Genomic DNA, 18,222 nt, shown 5'->3' with positions numbered 1-18,222 from the left:
TGAACACAATGTAGTCTACACAGAAATTGCAATATAATGATGTACACCCGAAATTTATTTAATGCGATAAACCAACATTACTTCAATAAAAAAAATAAAAATTTGTGTTTCTATTATGCTTTTTTTCCTGAGAAAAAGAACTTTCAAAATTAGAAACTTCTTTTTCTTTTATCAAAGGTTTGCCTCCAAGGAGGCTTCAGGGGCAAATTTTTCAGTGGCATTTTGAAGTCAAAAGTAGCTTTTCTTTTGAGAGAGCCTTAGTTCTCAACAGATGTCCTTCTATTCTTATTTGAAAAGAAACAATTTTTGGTTAAGATAAAGTATTTCAAACTCAAAAGAATATTCCCTTCCATTCATACACAGTGTTCCAGCTACAGTGAGTATTAACATTCCCTGGGCACATCACATACTTTCATTTTACTGGACTTGCGCCCTTACCATTCCTTATGCTAGAATATCTTTTACTAGAAAAGCTAGTAACGTTATCTTCTCACAGTAAAGCAAATGTGTAGTGGGTAGAGGAAAGCCAGGACCACCAAATATGGGACATGGAATTAGAGATGGAATTGCAGATGTTTGCTCTGCAAATAAAAATTTTTATGAACCAAATTGTTGAAATGCTAAATCCAGAGAGCAGGCGAGTTCATTATGTTGCTAATACTAAGGGAAACTGTAGCACCCTCTGTGGTTATGGCTAGACATGTTTTTAAATATCATAATGTTCCAAATAGACACATACCACGATGAACAAATAGAGTATCCACCACGTAGCAGAAAATAATCCAGTGAACAAAAGTTTTGAAAAATGGTTAGGTTTAAGTCTGAATCAAATACTAATTAAATATGAGTAGCATCTCTTCGAAGTAATTCTATTATTCATCTTATTATAAATTACTTGTCACAAGTCAAAGAAATGAGAAACTGAAAAGAACTTTTGGGCCACTTAATCTAGCTACCTAACAGCCTAAGAATTCCTTATGGGTTAACTTACCAGATCAACCTAAAATAATGGGAGAAGGGGGAAAGAATACTTCAATAATCTGATTGAAATGTTAGTTTTTATTTCCTAAGACAAAGATCCAATTTTCTTGTCTTTGATTTCATCTTTGAGCTCTTGGTTTTCTCATTTGGAGTCAGGCAAGGATTTTTCTTCTTTCTGCCACTTTCCTCTGTGCACTAGGATGTCAAATCCTCAGGAAATGCTGCATCATATTTATCATTTTACAATTCATTTGTTTTGCCCAAAGCCAGCTAAAGTTATTTCAAATAGCTCGGTAAACACTAGGGTTTTAGAATTTTGATGAAATTGCTTTTGCTTAACGTAGCCTATATTCTTCTACATTTACTATTATTCATTTCTCCTTATAGATAATTTTATTTTTCTCTTCTTTTTCATTTATTTTATTGGATAGTGCCCTCTCCATAGTGCCTAAAACCTATTATGTAGCCTTCAGTGTTCTCACAGCTGACAACATATATCCATTTTGCTAAATTTGTCTTTCTGGAGTTGATAAATAATGATGGAAGAAACTTTAGTTACATTAACTTTATTATTTACCGCTCTTTCGTTCCAAATTGCTTGTGGCAGATGAAGCCTCCATAGTAGTTGGAGAAATAAAGCAGCCTAAACTTTTGAGCTACAAAATAGTGTCCTATTTTGTTTCCTGAATGAAAAACTATTCAAATGTTAACCTAGTGTATCAGTAAGGATCCAGCCCAGAAAATAGACCTTGGCCAAGTTGTTCAATAGAAAGAATCTAATCCCAGATAACTAGGGGCAATGAGACAACCCAGAGATTATCAACTGCTCGGGTTTGAGGTTGTGTTCCTAAGGCCTGTGAGCTAGGGCAGCCACCTACCAAGAGCTGGAAGGATAGAGCTGCTGCCTATCCTCTTAGATAGGCTGCCGAAAGCAAAGGAGGGGGAGAAACACTGAAGCTGCTCCCCCACCCCGGCCCCCATCCCTCTCCAGTCCCCTGAGGGTGTTTCCCATTGGAAACCAGCTGACAAGGTAGCCTGGGAAACATGCAGTGCAAGGGTCAGCAAGGGTCAGCCTCTTGCCATACAGTGCACAGCACAGAAAGGGCACAAAAAATATAGGAGAACAAATAGGCAAATGACTAACACATCTAGAAAGTACTGATCAAGAAACAGAAGTGCTTCTATTGGTACAAAAGTCCTCTGTGTGCTTTGTGTGTATTTTCTTAGGGTTAATTTTTGTTTGAATTTGAGATGTGACGATTACCAGTTAATATGATCTTTTCAAGAAGCATGGTGAGGGTCAAGTTCAGTGGTGTAGTGGTTAAGTTCAGTGCATTCTGCTTCAGTGGCCCAGGTTCATGGGTTTGGATCCCAGGTGCAGACCTACACCACTCATCAGCCATGCTGTGGCGATGACCCACATATAAAGTAGAGGAAGATTGGCAACAGATGTTAGCTCAGGGCTAATCTTCCTCAGCCAAAAAAAAAAAAAAAAAGAAGCAGCATGGTGATATGGGGCAATTTCTTCTAAAGCAGAAATAGAAGGGCAGTTGCATACTTCAAGAATGTGTATTAATGTACACATGAAACACATCTTCTCTTAGCTGATATATTGCTCTTACATATCAGTGGTAGCTTGCCCTCATTTGTTTAAATTTGCCCCCACCAAAATGGTGCCACCATGGCCTTATCTGACTCCAAGGGAACTAGTGTGAACATGGATCATTCTGATTATACAGAGAACGATGAGACCAAGATGTAATCTGTGTCTGAGCTGAGCACGGTCTCAGTGAACCACTTCTCCAGTGCACTACAAAGTGGATCTGCAGTAGTGCTGTGGTTCGTGTGCACAGCCTGCAGCTGGACCCCTTATGCCAAGAGGTGTTTGACGTGGGATCTGAAAGACTGAATAGCAATTATTCTCTGCAACCTGGGGTGAATGGCCACTGTGGACCTCAGCCTTTTCATATTTTCTGGTTTCCTGAGGTCAGAGTTCTCTACAAAGACGAAACCTCTTTGCTCTGGTTCATCTGAAAAACACTGTCATTTTAAAGGTGAGAGAGAGATGATTTTGCAGTGATTTTTAAGGCAAACCATGGAACAATGCTTCAGAAACATTTAATGGGAGTGCTAAAAAGGCAAATGTGGTGTTGAAAGAGAGCAGACTGTTCTTGGTTCTTCCAAATCGGTTTTGCCAGAACCCAAGCCTAGGGAACGGATAACAGCCCCCAATTAAATCCATTACTTGACCCTGAGAATATTCTTTCTTTGCCTCCCTGCTTATCATTTTCTTTCCTCCTCACTACCCTCCCCTTTCCCTAAGACACAAAGCTATCTGGGATGGCCCCTTACCTACACCATCCTCTTTTCTCTCACTGTACAGGAGGGCAGGCCGAGCTAAACTCACAAAAATGAACCTCTGATGGCTGGCTCAAGGGCAAATCCCCAGACCACCCTCTCTACACTGTCCCACATATTCCCACCACCATTGCCAGGCATGGTGCCCCCAACCAGCCTTAGCTTCTTGGCCCCCTCTGAAAGCCTCCTCTGCTCTTCACCACAGAGACCCCAACCCCATTCTAGCACCATGATCCTCCACATCACTTTATGTATTTCTCTGACATGGAGATTAAATTGAGGAAGATTGGCCCTGAGCTAACATCTGTTGCCAATCTTCCTCTTTTTTTTTGGTTTTTTCTCCCCAAAGCCCCAGTACATAGTTGCATATTCCTAGTTGTAGGTCCTTCTAGTTCTTCTATATGGGATGCCACCTCAGCATGGCTTGATGAGGGGTGAGTAGGTCCGTGCCCAGGATCCTAACTGGGGAACCCCTGGCCGCCAAAGCAGAATGTGGGAATTTAACTGCTATGCCACCAGGCCAGCCCCTGACATGGAGATTAAATCTTAGACTTATGAATACTTAAAGACCCATGATCAGCCTTATGAAGGCCCAATGTGCTGGCCCCTATCCTGTACCTGCCACACCCCCTCTACTTCCCAGAGGTCCAGTCTCTGCTCCTTCTCCCTTCTATCACCCCCCATGCTGCTGGCACAATCATCACAACCTTCCGATTGGAAGGGGCCCTACTTGCCCTGCCCATTTTACCATTAACTTTTCAAACCAGACTTTTTCTCTCTAGTGAACGTAGCAGCCTGAGGACAAGGGCCAAATTCTGCTTATTTCTGTCCCCCCCTTACAGTGCTACTCAAAGTATGTCTGAAAACCAGCAGCATCAGCATCACCTGGGCACTTGTTAGAAATGCAGAATCTCAGGCCCATCTCAGACCTCCTAAATGAGACTATCTGGGGGTGGAACTCAGAAGGTTTTAGCAAACCTTCCAGGTGATTCTGATGCCTGCTAAGGTTTGAAAAGCAGCACCTTGTAGTATAGACACTAGTGTCTTCTGCACAGTAGTTGTTTAATAAACACCTGATGATCTGAGTGTATTTGCAAGATCACAGTGTAAAGGCAAACCCAGCTCCCTGAGAGCAGAGATCACATCTTTCTTCTTTACTGCTGTGCCCCCAGCTCCTTGCATAACTCCTGACAATGAGTTTGTGAGGCTGAAATAGAATCGGTTAGTACTTGCTTTTTGTTTTTGTTTTTTTCCCACTTTAACCTTTTCTAATAGAGGTTACAAAACAGCAAAGAAAATAACAATGAGGATTGTTTAGAGAATGATTTTGAGATAATACATCAATGCCGTGTGGATAATCAATGATATCAGTTTGCCAGTAATAATAATACCCTCCTTTCATATGGCACTCTGTGGTTTTCAAATCTCTTTCATGGACATTTTCTTATTGATCTTCATGAAAATCTGATAAAAATATTAGTAGGCTTTGTTCTCCTCTCTTAAAGAAGAAGAAGCAGAGATTTAAGAAAGCTGAGAGAATAGTTCTGATATCAGAATTAGGTACAAAAACTAGAAGCCAGGACTTGGAACTCCTCTGCTCTAGTGGAAAGGCTTGCATTTCAATTGCATTCTATTAGTTGAGTGTTTCTGGCAACTTACCCTCAATAAGGCTTCATTTTATAGTTTCTTCATCTGCAAAATGGGGAAAACAATAGTATCTACCTTACAGTCTTGTAGGAATTAAATGACATAATGATAAATGTAAAACCCTTAGCACATTGCTTGACACAAAGTAACAGTTTAATAAATGAAGCTACTGTTTTGTTATGATTTATTTTTTTTATGCTTACATATTATATGTATTATTATTATATATTTTTTATCACACCACACTGACTCCTACCAGAGTGACCAATACTCCATATGTGGGTTAGCAAGGGCCAGGGTCTTCTTTGTTTCAAAGGATGTTCCTTGCTAACTTTAGGGGACGTTGAAGGCATTCAGTCTGACTCTCATGACTGGGAGTGTTTCTCACTGTTGTCCTCCTGTGGGTCTCTACCTGTGCTGATTCCTGTGGTCATTACACCGAATAACCCATCAGTAATGTTGGGTATCTGCTGTCGTCACCATGGTTACTTCCCTTTCTCAAGTACAGGTTGCTTAGTCATTCCAAATACATGCCTTCCTTCCATCAGTTGTTAAGTTGTTATGGTTAATTTCTTTTTAAAATAAGGTAAAATAACAACTTTCATCCAAATATAGAATAAACACATGTCAGAGATTTTATTTAACTTGGCAACTAATGATAGAAACAGTAAGTTGTTGCCACGGTTTCAAGGGAGTATTCAGTGAACACATAGAGGCAATCAGGAATGCTGAAAGGAATTTACCCATAGTTGTAAAATAAGTTTATATCCATGAGGCCATAATCAATTGCATTCCCCCAGATGAATTCATTTGCATTTCTATTTTCTATTGGCAAGAATTCATTTATATCATTATCCATTTTCTACCATCCACAGAGTTGTACAATAGCTCACAGATGATGAAAAGCAGAGATGATCTGGAAAAGTGTGCTTGGCAGGACACCCAACAGTCTTTTTTGCCTACTTCAAAGTCTTTCACAATTGTTCCTGACAGCAGGAACTCAAAAGAGTAGGCTAGTGTTAGAGGAATAGAGGATATAACTATATCTAGCTTTATTTTCCTGCCTGGAAAGGAGGCTTCACAGTCCTAGGCTTCAAAATGGCTACGTGGACATTCCTCTTTTTCCTATCTTTATCTCCTCTTAACACCCACTTCTCCTTTTCCTGTGGCTGCTGCTTTCAAAATCCCACAAACTCATGGTCCCACCCCTCCTTGGAAACCCCACCTTCCCCACAGCAGGAGGAAGTTCCCTCCTCCTTGTCCTATCTTAATGTCTTGCAAACCTCAGTGCTCAGGCTTTGGCTGAATGTCTATGGAGCTTCTCCTCTGCTCAGCCAGTGAGGCTACGAAGGGGAAGGAGAAAGTTCTGGTATCTGAGTGAGGGCAGAGCAGATGCTAGATTCTAACTTCATCTTCCCCTTCAGCAAGCCTGATTGTTTGCCATAACCTAAGAAGTAAGACTTCTTGTCAAAGACCATGAATTCCCCCAGGGACAACACAGTCTTGTCTAGTTTGAGAAAAAGATATTTCTGTTAACATGGCTTTGGCCTTGCCCATTGTGGAAGAACAACCCAGGCATTCTTGAGTCTAGGACCCACTGAAGGGGGCTCTCTTTGTTGTTCAGAGGGTGACACTTGCTCCACTTAGTTGTTGTTGTTGTTTCTCTTTCTTGCATAGAAGAAGAGAGACATCCAATTGTTCCTACCACACATATAGTTTAAAAAAATAGAATTTGAAATCTGGTGAAATCAAAATGAGATCAGAAGTTATAAGAGAGGCATGATGGAAACAGGCCTAAGGTTGGATTTAGACTAACGATGCAGAATCTGATGTGGTCCATGGTGGTTCCAGGACCCCACTGAGCAAACGACTACTTCTTGAGTTCTTGGAATAAATGCTCAATATTGGCTCTCAGCAACAAACAGACTTACTGCAGAGAGGCAGATCAAACAGATCCTTCAGGTACATCCAGTCCTGTTCATTCCCACACGCAGCCTAATGACACTCTATGTATGAAGATGCCGGGCATTTTGGTTTCCCTAGAAAACATTATTTATTTTTTAAAGATAATCAAGTATTTAACATATGAATTTCTTAGCAAGTTCAGTGTTCAGTAAAATGTAGTCACTTTTTTTCCCTGTGGAAGCAGACACACTGCTTTCCCTGTAGAAGAGCAGGCGTGGGGAGCCTTGGGCTGTAGATCCACGTTGGCCACTATGTAGTTGCATCATCTCCGTTAAGTCACTCCACATCTGGAGTCTCAGCTTTGTCATCTACAAAATGAAGGAGTTGGACTAAGGCCCTCCAAAGCAACTATTCCACAAGGTCAAGGAGCTAAGTTACTCTCTGAGGTATCCTTATCCTGACTATTCCTGTTAGAGCAGAAAGGAAAATGTGACTCCTCCAGGCTGGAATGAATAGCTGGTCGACAGATGGCTTTGCAGGCTGTTGAGGGGCCAACACTTGCCTCCCCTACCATGGACATTGTCAGGATACAAAAGGCCGTGGAAGAACTCTGCCAGCAACATGTGCTACAAAGGGTGGCAGGGCATTTACATTGCATTTGACGGTGATTCTCCTTCTCATTCATTTGATCACTAATTCAAAATTGTGAGTACCTTCCGTGTGCCAGATATTTTCCTGAATGCTGGAGATGTAGTGGTGAACAAAACAGTTGTGGTCTCTGCCCTCAGAGAACTTATAGTCTAGGGGAGATATAGACAAGTAAAAAGGTCATAGTGAGTGAGGTACAGGGTGTATGTGGGCCCATGTCAGGGGCACCTAATCCAGAGCAATATGTGTGCTGAGACCAGATGGAAGAGAATGAGCCTGACACAGAGGCAATAAGTATTTTAGACAGGTGGCTTATGTGATGAATTTCTTGCAAAACTAATGAAGCTTAAGTTCAGTGGTGTGCCAGTAAATGGGCTCTTTGAAAAAAATGAAAAAGCAAAAGACAACTCTGATTTGTAGTATTTGCTAATTTCCATAATATAAATACATGGTCGATGTTAAAGGTACAAGTAGTTTAACCACCAACCTGCAAAAGCCCTTAATATTTAACAATCAGTGCTTTCAAGCCAGTACTGCCGGCTCCAAAACATTCCTAATAAGCTTTGGGCCCTTATTTGGACAAGCCCCTTCAAAGTATCTTAGTTGGGGTTCCCCCAGAAGTAGGTTCTGAGACAGGAATTTCCACACAAGCAGTTTATTCCAGAAGCACAAGAAACAGCCACAAGGAGTGGAGAAGGGAACTGGGAAAGCAAAGGCAGCCAATAAAAGTGTGTTCCTTCCATTATGGGTAACTAGAGCTTATTCCTGCCCAGAAGTTCTGGGGATCAGTGTGGCCGCAACCTGAGGAGGAAGGGAGCTGTGGTATTTATACACCTACTCCTGTCAGTCAGTGGCTGAGGTCTGCTCCTGAGGTGTGTTAATTCCCTGCTACATTTGACCTTCCCTGATGGGGAGAGTGGCCTTCCATAGCTTTGGAGAAGACTTTAAAGCAAAGAGCTACAGATCCTGGAAGTTGGAAGTCAGCCAGCAAGCACAGAGTGGTAAGGCCTGGGGATATGGACAGAGTACCAACAGCATCTGCTACATATTGCCTTGTATTTGTAATTTGCTTTTCTTTTCTTAAATTGGGCCCTCAAATTTTTATTCCTTTTAGACCCCCCAAAAACTAGAACCACGCATAGTGATAGCTTCTACTTGTTGAAAAATGCAGCATGCATGGGAAATTCAAAGAAATTAATGAGGCTATATCAGAGTTGGGGGAAGGGAAGGTAGTAAGAGATGAAGTTAGAAAGGTAAGCCAAGCCATATGAAGGGTGTTAGGTTAAACTGAGCTCTTCTACGTTTGGCTGACATTTGCTCGTCACTGCAGAACTCAGTGGGGCTCCTCCTGGCTTCTCGTCCCTGGGACAGGCTGACAGAGCAGCCCCCATTCTAGGATGGCTCCTCCCACGATGAAGAGCATGAACAGAAGACGGCTGATGGAAAATCACACTGCCTCTGACGGCTATTGCTCGCCAGTGGCTCACATCAAATCTTATCATATTCCATTGGCCAAAGAAACTCACTTGGCTCAGTCCAAAGCCAGTAGAGTAGGGAAATATAATCCACCTACAGGGAAGGAGGTGATGACTCTGTGAGGTAGTAATACAATCTACTATATGTTTTCAGAAAAATTTTAGTAGTGCTTACCTGAGGGTAGTGAGATTTCTAATAATTTTTTATTTTTTGCTTTAGCTTTTTCTATTAGTATTTTTAATGAAAATATAGCAATTTTAACAAAATCTGTAAACCTATTTGTTTAAATAATAAAATATCAAATATTGGGGAGCATTTATTTGAAGATACTTTTTATTTTTTTGTGAGGAAGATCAGCCCTGAGATAACATCTGATGCCAATCCTCCTCTTTTTACCAAGGAAGATTGGCCCTGGACTAACATCCAGGCCCATCTTCCTCTACTTTATATGGGACACCACCACAGCATGGCTTGACAAGCGGTGAGTCGGTGCGCGCCCGGGATCCGAACCTGCGAACCTTCAGGCTGCTGAAACGGAGCACATGCACTTAACCACTACACCACCAGGCCGGCCCCTGACGATACTTTTTTAAAGTTTCCTTTCTTAACTCTTTTATTAAATGAGTTAATGTACCTATAAAAAGCCTAGCTCCTCAGCTCCCTAAAACCACTTATTAGCATTCATAGCACATATAATTCACTGGGTGTTATTACGGTCCTCTTTTTGTTTCCTTCCTACTACTCTCTCATTTGAATATTTCTTTATTTTGTATATATTTTTGTAAACCAGCTGCAAATACTTTGGATGTTATATGGGAAATAAAGAAACAGATTATTTAAAAACTAAAAAAGAAAAGTATAGGAAGAGAATCGTCCCAGGGATGTGCAGCCCAGGTCACACATACAAATCACCTGGAGAGATTTTTTTACATTCCTATGATGAAGTCCTTAGAGGTTCTGATTAACTGTTCTGAGTTGAAGTAATTTTTAAAAGCTCTCTAAGGGTTGAGAAAAAATTGAGTAAATAAATGATTAAATTAGTGAAAAGTTACAGAAGGGCCAATCCTATGTGATGAGCAGGAGCAGGTTGGGCAATTTCCTTACATATTTGAAGTCGGCTGAGATGCTGTTAAGCTGAGACTCCTGAATGTTGACGAGAATAAGGGAGATGGACACTGCGGAGAAATATGAGCTTCCAAAATTAAGAACAGAACTGCTGTTAGGATCTGTCTGAGCTTCACTGGGTAAGGAAGAGCAAGTCACATCCTCTCTGATATCTCATTTTTCCCAAGTACAGCCCAAATCAGACCCTAGGAGACCATTGATTTTTTGGGTCACTGAGGTACATTTTCTGGACTGTTCTTCAGACCATTGTGACTAGCAAGAGTCCATTCTCTATGAGAATAGTTTGAACTCTTAGGAAGCTATTGATATACCCAGAACAGGGGAGGAGGAATAAAGATATTGTAGGAATTCGGTTTGTTTGTTTACAGCTCTCCAAACTTAAGTTATTTTATTCTGTACAGAGGTCAGTCATTTATGTGTAAAATATGAAAAACTCTTTTCCTCTCCCTCTGCCTCATGATATAAAACAAAAAGAAAAAAACAACAAAAACCGTCTCTATGTATATATATTTATATAGGAAATATATAGAGAGTGAGAGGAGGGATTGTTGTTTTGGTTTGGTTTTTGTTTTTAGCCAAATAACAAATAACAGATTTTTTAATAACTGTGATCTGGTACTGGTAAGGTCTGAGTTAATTGCCATTGGTAAAGTAGCCATGGTGACCAGCATATTGCTTCTGATCCCATTAATCTTCTTGAGATTAACAGTAAATCCCAAAAGATCTTTTGCAGTAATTCAGAAATAAATCATCTTTTCACATGTGTGTTATTTGGTGACAGCCACTTTCTTTAAATGTGTCTTTCTAACCAACAAAGAAATAAGACAGTCCCTAACGAGGTGATTAAAAACCCATCCCCCAAATAAGAAATTTTACAAAAATACGGCACATGACCAAATACTCAGAAATACCACATGAAAGGAGGATTTATTCAACAAATATGTGTCATATTCCTAGTAGACATACCAGAGAAAGGCTATTCACTGCCAGTTAGAAATTTACCTGTGTAGGACCTCAGCCTTGAGATATGAACTGTAGACAAAACTTTAGATTCTTTAATGAATAATTCCAATTATTATTTAGAATATAGGAATTAGGACGAGTTGAGCTGGATTGGGGAGGAGGAACAGCTGGCTACCTAAGCTGCGACTAATAATGTGTTCCATTTAAGAGATGTTTGCAACCACATTTTTCCGACAGCAGCCCCAGAGACTAAGTACAAAATATGGTCACCTCATTTTACAGATAAAGATACTGAGGCTAAAGGATGCAGAATGACTTCCCCACACCCACTTAGTATTAGAGCTTTCTTTTAAATTAGCTGTTGAAACTGTTAGGATTCTGAATTAAAAGAGATGGGAATTGGATTACCATCCCAACATTCTTCTGACCTTAATTCATATCACAGTCTAGACAAAATACGCACGACTCTGGGTCTTTCTCGACTCGTGGGTCTTATACTTCCTCCTCTCCAAGTTTTCCTGAGTTAAGGGTACAATGTGAACTCTTATTTCAACCTAGGTCTTCATACATAAAAGAAATTCCAAGAAAACAATAGCATTTTATAGAATCTAAGATGCATAATTTTTCATATCTTAACATCTCTGAAATTGAGATGTGTCGTATGGTTAATGGCTTATTATAATCGCTATGCAGCAGTACCAGAGATGGATTTCATTGCGTGTACATGCACTAACTTGGTCAAAGCCGCTTCTGTTGTCAGTACCTCAATTGCATGGTGGAATTGCTGGTACGTGGGTAGAAAGTTATTGTGTATGCAGAAAGGGTTATAAATTTGATATTAGTGATGTGAATGCTCATTTTGGAGTAATACCATCATTTCATATTTTCTTGCAAAGCAACAAGCTAGTACTCTGCAGGACTTAAGAAGGGAGATGGGTACCCACAAGCAGATGGGTATGTTGACTTTTATTATTGAGATAGTCTTGGAATGAATATCTATCATGTACTAAGCAAAGCAAGTGAAAACATGAAAAACTGCTAAATCCCTTAGAGCACGTGAAAGAAATTGCAAAGCAACGAGAAGCTGATGTGACTGATGCGTGTGTCTAGCAGGACTGTTGTTAAAGCTTTGTATCATAGTTTCATTGGCTGCTTCTTTTTGTTCTTGGCCATTTGTAAAGTAATTTTTAACTTATAATTCATGGCATCTTAGATTCTATGATATGTGGTAATTCATAAACCAAGCAGCATGGTTCTGAGCCCCTTTAGTTGGTGACTGGACTTCGCCTAAAGCTACTCTGTTGATAGTGGACAGAAGTCCAAATTAGTCAAAACCAAACATTGAGCATTTGACCCCTGATTCCAAACATAAGATTAACCAGCTCTGATGGCAAATTAATCTTTTGATCACCTCAGCACAAATGCTCCAGACCACAATTCTTATTTGATTAAAAAGAGAAATGGTCTCCAATGGGCTCCTCAAGCTTTCAAGATAATGGTTCTCTATAATTTTCTGGTAATTACAGACAATATTCACTTTACATTATTTCCTTGGCAATTTAGGACATTGAGGACGTTACATTAAAATATTTCTTATGTAAGAACAAATGGGAGGGGGATGGTTCTGATATAATCATGTCTCTTTCTCTCTCTCTTGCTCTCTCTGTATATATACGTGTTCTTTTCATATATTTTTATAAATTGTTAGGGAACAGGGAATGTTGTGTATGCGTAAATGTATAATCTATCACAGTAGCCGAACACCCTTTGGGATATCAAGTCAGTAGAACTAAGATACTCAGACATGTTAAATGGCAGAAGCAAGCATTCCCTTAACTTGGTTAAAGAGTAAAATCGGCTAGCTGAGTTGTTTCTTCTTGACCTTCACAAAGGCACACCCTGGGTTAAGTACATACAGTCAGGGGGGCAATGGATAAGTTTGCCTAAGTCAGAGGAGTGCTAAACTTCCCCAAGCAAGCGTTGTCCCCAGTAAACTCAGGAAGCCGCGTCATTTACATCCTAGCCCCAACCCCTTCCTGACACAACTATGACACTCTCTTGTGACTCCCATCTCACTAACTTTGCGCTGGTATTTGATTTCTAGCTATGTGCCAGGATAAGAACTTTCTCCACTAACATAGGGCATTTCCAGGCATAGGCCAGACCTTGGCTTATAAGACCTATAGGAGCAGAGGGATAATAAAAAAAAATTACCTAGAGAAATCCATTTAGATTTGACTTCCTTTAAAAGAACCTTTGGAATTTCTTCATAAAACTCTGTTAGCACTTGAGATTTAAAGTATATCTGTGTGTAGGATATTTTTTACACCTTAATTCACTATGAATTTGTGATTTTTCATATACCCCATATATCAGATGAGATGAGGGAAAATTACAGAGTTTTGAATGTCTGCCTTTATTTTCCCAGTTTATGGTTTCATTACAGGCTGAATCTCACTGTTGCTAGAGGAATACATTATTAACTTAGGTATCAGAAAGGTCACATCCTCAGATTTTTCTCATAAAATATGATGTGCCTCTGAGATGTTCACGTGGAACCAAGAGTATATTTCGCCAGATATTTTAATTTCATTTGAAAACTTGTACTTGGTTCACAGGAATACTCTGGAATAAAACCCTAGGAGGCTATCTGCCTCTTAGCCCTCTCGTTTCTCCTCCAAAGGGGGAAACAGTGATCACGTCTCATTGAAAGCTCTCCTGCTGCAGTGTCAAGCTATTTGCTTTCATTCTTTCTTCAAGTTGAGAACAGCGCAACACTATTTTCTATTTAATAATCTTGAAGGACTTGACAGTTGCTAGTAAGAACATTCCCAAGCTTCTCTTTTCGACACTTTACAAATCCCTTCCGTTAAACTTTCGTTATTTGTTTAACTTTTCAACGTTTCCCTATCTCCCTCCTGACCATCCACTAAGCGAAGTCTTTCCCACCTGTCTTAGATTGTTCTCAATAAGAGCATGGCCAATATACAGGGAGGATTAAGAATGTGGCTTCCTTTCAGCCTCCTGTCTGAGATGACAAGAAATGCATGAGAACTTCGCTTCTCAAACTCTTCATGAGTAGCGTGGACACACGTTTAAGAGCACAAGTTTGAGAGCTCTTCTACCCGGCTTTCATTTCCAGATATGCCACTTTACTAGCTGCGGGATCTTGGGCAAATTATTTAACCTCTCTATGCCTCATTTTCCTCAACTGTAAATTGAGGATGATAATAATATCTCCCTTGATTCTAATAATATCCCCCTTGATTCAAAACATATATAAAGGGTTTAGGACAATATCTGTAAATATTAACTATTGTCATTATTATCTAAGTTTCAGAATCAGAAGTTGGTTATGTGCGTCATGATCCATACTGGAAGCTTATTTGGAATTTTGGATATCCTGTTTATAGTAACTTAAACCATCAGCCCCTTATATTTTAATTTTGATACTAATCAACCTGGCATTTTTCTCTTAAAAACGTAAAGAAAGCATGGGGGCCGGCTGGTTGCGTAGTGGTTAAGTTCGTGCTCTGCTTTGGCAGCCCAAGGTTCGCAGGTTCAGATGCCGCACGCGGAACTACACACCACTCATCAAGCCATGCTGTGGCAGCATCCCACATACAAAATAGAGGAAGATGGGCTCAGGGCCAATCTTCCTCACCAAAAAAAAAAAAAAATTAAAGCATGAGTATATTAGTTCTTATGATTTGTTTTAAAAAATTATCATTATCCCTAGATTTCCTAGGCCCCAATTGCCTTAGCTGTTTAAGTTGTTATCGTAACAAGGGAAATGATGTTTTTGTGAAGTGGGCTGTAGGGTGACCAACCATCTTGGGTTTCCTGGAACTGAGGGGTTTCTCTGGAGACGGGACTTTTATTGCTAAAACTGGGAACGTCTTGGGCAAATTGGAATGGTTGGCTACTCTAGCGCTAAAGGTACTACATAAGGTGGAGGTAGACGGGGGAAAGGAACAAGTGGTAGTAATATTACTCTCACCAAATACAAAAGAATTCTTAATACAACACCATTGTTCTCTTGATTTTTGACTCATGCAATCCCTGATGAGTATCTGAAGGATAAACTTGCACTGAACTAATAAATTCTAAATGTCAGGCATTTGGGCTTCATTTTTCAGTATTACCATCATCTGTGGGATATATTTCTTCTTCATTTTATGTTGTTCTGCTTTCCTATAATCACTTTTTGCCTGTTCTTTTTCTTTTAGGTCAACTCAAATCAAAACGTACTCTTGGGATAATGCCCAGGTTATCCTGGTTGGAAACAAATGTGACATGGAAGATGAGCGGGTCATCTCAACCGAGAGAGGCCAACGTTTAGGAGAGCAGCTTGGTAAGAAACAAATTAACAAATAACGAGAAAGAGCACTTGGTAATTATTTGTAACACTGTACAGAGTCCCTGCTAATTGCTAGGGTGACTTTAATGAAAAGGTTGTCAGCCTGACAGTGGAAACCAACACGTCCTCCATAAGTAGTAAGTGGATTTCCTCCCACTTTCTGTGCCATCATTAGAATCCAAGCACAATTATAGAAGCCAAAGAGCCAGAATTTCATCTAGTATAAGATATTCAAATTCTTATTCCTTGAGAAACAGGATATGCCTTGCCTGCTATTTCTTTGGGGTTTTTTCTCCATACACAACATTTTGCATTGTGTAAGCACTTTATTATTTTGTGTGATTATTGTTGTTCTCAAGTTTCCATTGGAGGAGTGTAATAGCACAGAATAGATCACATTATAGATTCTCGTTCTAGGGACAACACTGACAAGCCGTGCTACTATTACAAACCTCTTTGAAACGCAATCTCCTCATCTCTCAGGAATGAGTATCATAACCTGTGCCTACTTTACCAAGTCCTTATAGATAAGATCAATGAGATAAGAGATATGAGAGAGCTTTAGAACTGGCAAAGCCATTTCAAACACAAAAACACGCAGAGATTTAGTGCAAAGAGGGGAATCATGATTGATTTAATAATTCAAGGCATTTTTACTGAGCACCTGTCCTGTGCCCTGCACTGTGGCTGACATCATGGAGGATACAAAAAAGTGTGGTGCACAGTCCCTGGGCTCAAGTTGCTCTCAGTCGAGTGTGAGAGTAGAGATATACACAGGAAAGCAGAAATAACAAGACAACGAAAACTGGATAATTAAGAGCTGATGACTAGGAGGCAGATGCCAAGAGGAAAGCAACTGGGGGAGGGAGGCAGACGTGGGGAGAAAGGTGCCAGAAGGAGGTGTGGGAGTGGAGTGGGACGGGAGATAGGAAAATAACCATGCAGAGAAGACACCTGGAGAGAAAATGTGTGGAAATAAGCAGAACAGCCAGAAAGAGGTGAGTGATGAGAGAAGAGAGAGATCATATGCAAGATAAGGCTTGAAGGGTCCCTAAAGGAGAATAGAATCTGAAAACCACAAAGAGGAGAGGCAGCATTATGAACAAAGGGCACAGTGGAGCAAGGACATCAACAGGGCAGTGAGTAGAAAAGTTGGAACCTAGTGTAATGTTATGGAAGTGGAGAGCAGATTTGGGGAATAATTCCAGCCCTAGAGCAAAGGAGCTAGAATTCTATTCTTTCTTTTTTCTTCTTCTTTTTTTTTTTTTTTTTTTTCTCTGTAGACAAAAAAGAACATTGAGGTATTCTTAGCAGGAGAGAGTCTGGTTTTCCAACCTTTTTGGCCAGAACCTAGAGTAAGAAATGCATTCAATCTAGCAACCCAGTGCGTACATACGTAAAGAGAAAGAAAGAATGAAACAAAAGTTTCACAAAACACGTTTACCCTTACTAGATGAGATTCATTCTGATATTTTTCTAACCTATTCTTTCCTCTTTTAATACTTATCTCAGCCCACTAAATTGAGGTTAGGACCCAACAAGGAGCCTCAACCTACAATTTGAAAAACATTGCTATGAAGGGGATGCTTTGAGACAAATTTGCTGGGGAAGCAGAGACTCTATCACCTGGTAATCCCGTAAATAAACTATACACAGTTCAGTCTGAGAGCTTGAACATTTCCTCATGAGATTAATGAGCTTGTTAGACTAAAGGCTTTCACCTGATGACCACAAGAACCCACCATTCTTGGAGCCACCCATGTGAAAGCCACACAGCTGATGTCTGGTCTTTCTGTGGCTGCTCTTAAGCCTTTATCATCTCATTCATAGGGCTTCTCCTTGTTCTATCAATTTAACAATGTTCTTCAAAAAAACTCTGAAAAACTTGGCAATCTTTCCTTAGTCTTCTTAGCACCTCAGGAAGTTAGGAATGAGAATAGTAGATCCCCAAGAGAAGAGAGAAAGGAAACCTGGGAGAGGGTTGACAGGGTGGCTTCTTGAGATCGTCTCTTCCTTCCCTGTATTTTCTTGACTAGTCAGGCACATGCCACCTGGGGGAAGAAACTGCTACACAGATGTAAGTTGTTTCTATATATAAACCTGAAAATTGTTTGATTCAAAGAAAAATAGATCAGAGCCAAGAACTGTTTAATGTCATTGGTAGAAAGGAGCCAGGTAACTGGCTAAATTTTTTACCACTCTAATAAAGCACCCAGGTGTTGAGAAGATCAGGTTATGGAAGGAGACATTAGTGTGATGGGCATGCATCAAGAGGGCAGCTTTCCTTAGAACTCCACTAACTGGTGCAAACACAAACCCTTTTCATGCAGTGCATGGATGTAGGCAAGTTCCTGAAATTGTGAGGCAGAAATGTTTTATGTTACTGTGCAAGATCTTCCAATGGTTTCTAATTGATTTTTTGCTCTCTATTCAATAAAAACCCAGCAGTTGTCATAGCAACCAACACTTGTGCATTCTTGGAGAGTCATTTGCCTCCTTTAATGTGGCTTGTTCTTCTCATGACTACATACGCCTCTACAAATGATCATGAGAGATCATTTTTATGGGGAAAAAAATATCCTTACAATCTATTTTTAAAAATCACCAGTAAAATTCTATTGTCCAGAATACCATCCCATATATAAGAGGTTGGGCACTGTTTTTTAAATGTCATTACCACATCTTGGCAGATGGCTGCAAATAACTGCCTTATCAATCTAGTTACAAAAATTCTCCATTGTGGATGGTGCTATCCATAT

General features: G+C 40.1%; 1 protein-coding gene across 2 annotated transcripts in view; it reads left to right on the top strand.

Annotated features, from left to right (window-relative positions):
* The window catches only part of RAB3C (RAB3C, member RAS oncogene family), a 271,180-nt gene that overhangs the window by 206,034 nt on the left and 46,924 nt on the right, over window positions 1-18,222 (top strand). For both annotated transcript variants that reach the window (XM_058564045.1, XM_058564044.1), the window contains exon 4: window positions 15,333-15,457. In XM_058564045.1, the coding sequence (XP_058420028.1) occupies window positions 15,333-15,457 (125 nt within the window). The remainder of the gene's footprint in view (window positions 1-15,332; window positions 15,458-18,222) is intronic.

Source organism: Diceros bicornis, chromosome 20, assembly GCF_020826845.1.
Source record: "Diceros bicornis minor isolate mBicDic1 chromosome 20, mDicBic1.mat.cur, whole genome shotgun sequence".
NCBI lineage: Eukaryota > Metazoa > Chordata > Mammalia > Perissodactyla > Rhinocerotidae > Diceros > Diceros bicornis.
The sequence above is the reverse complement of the archived record's forward strand: the minus strand, read 5'-3'. Positions and strand labels throughout refer to the sequence as shown.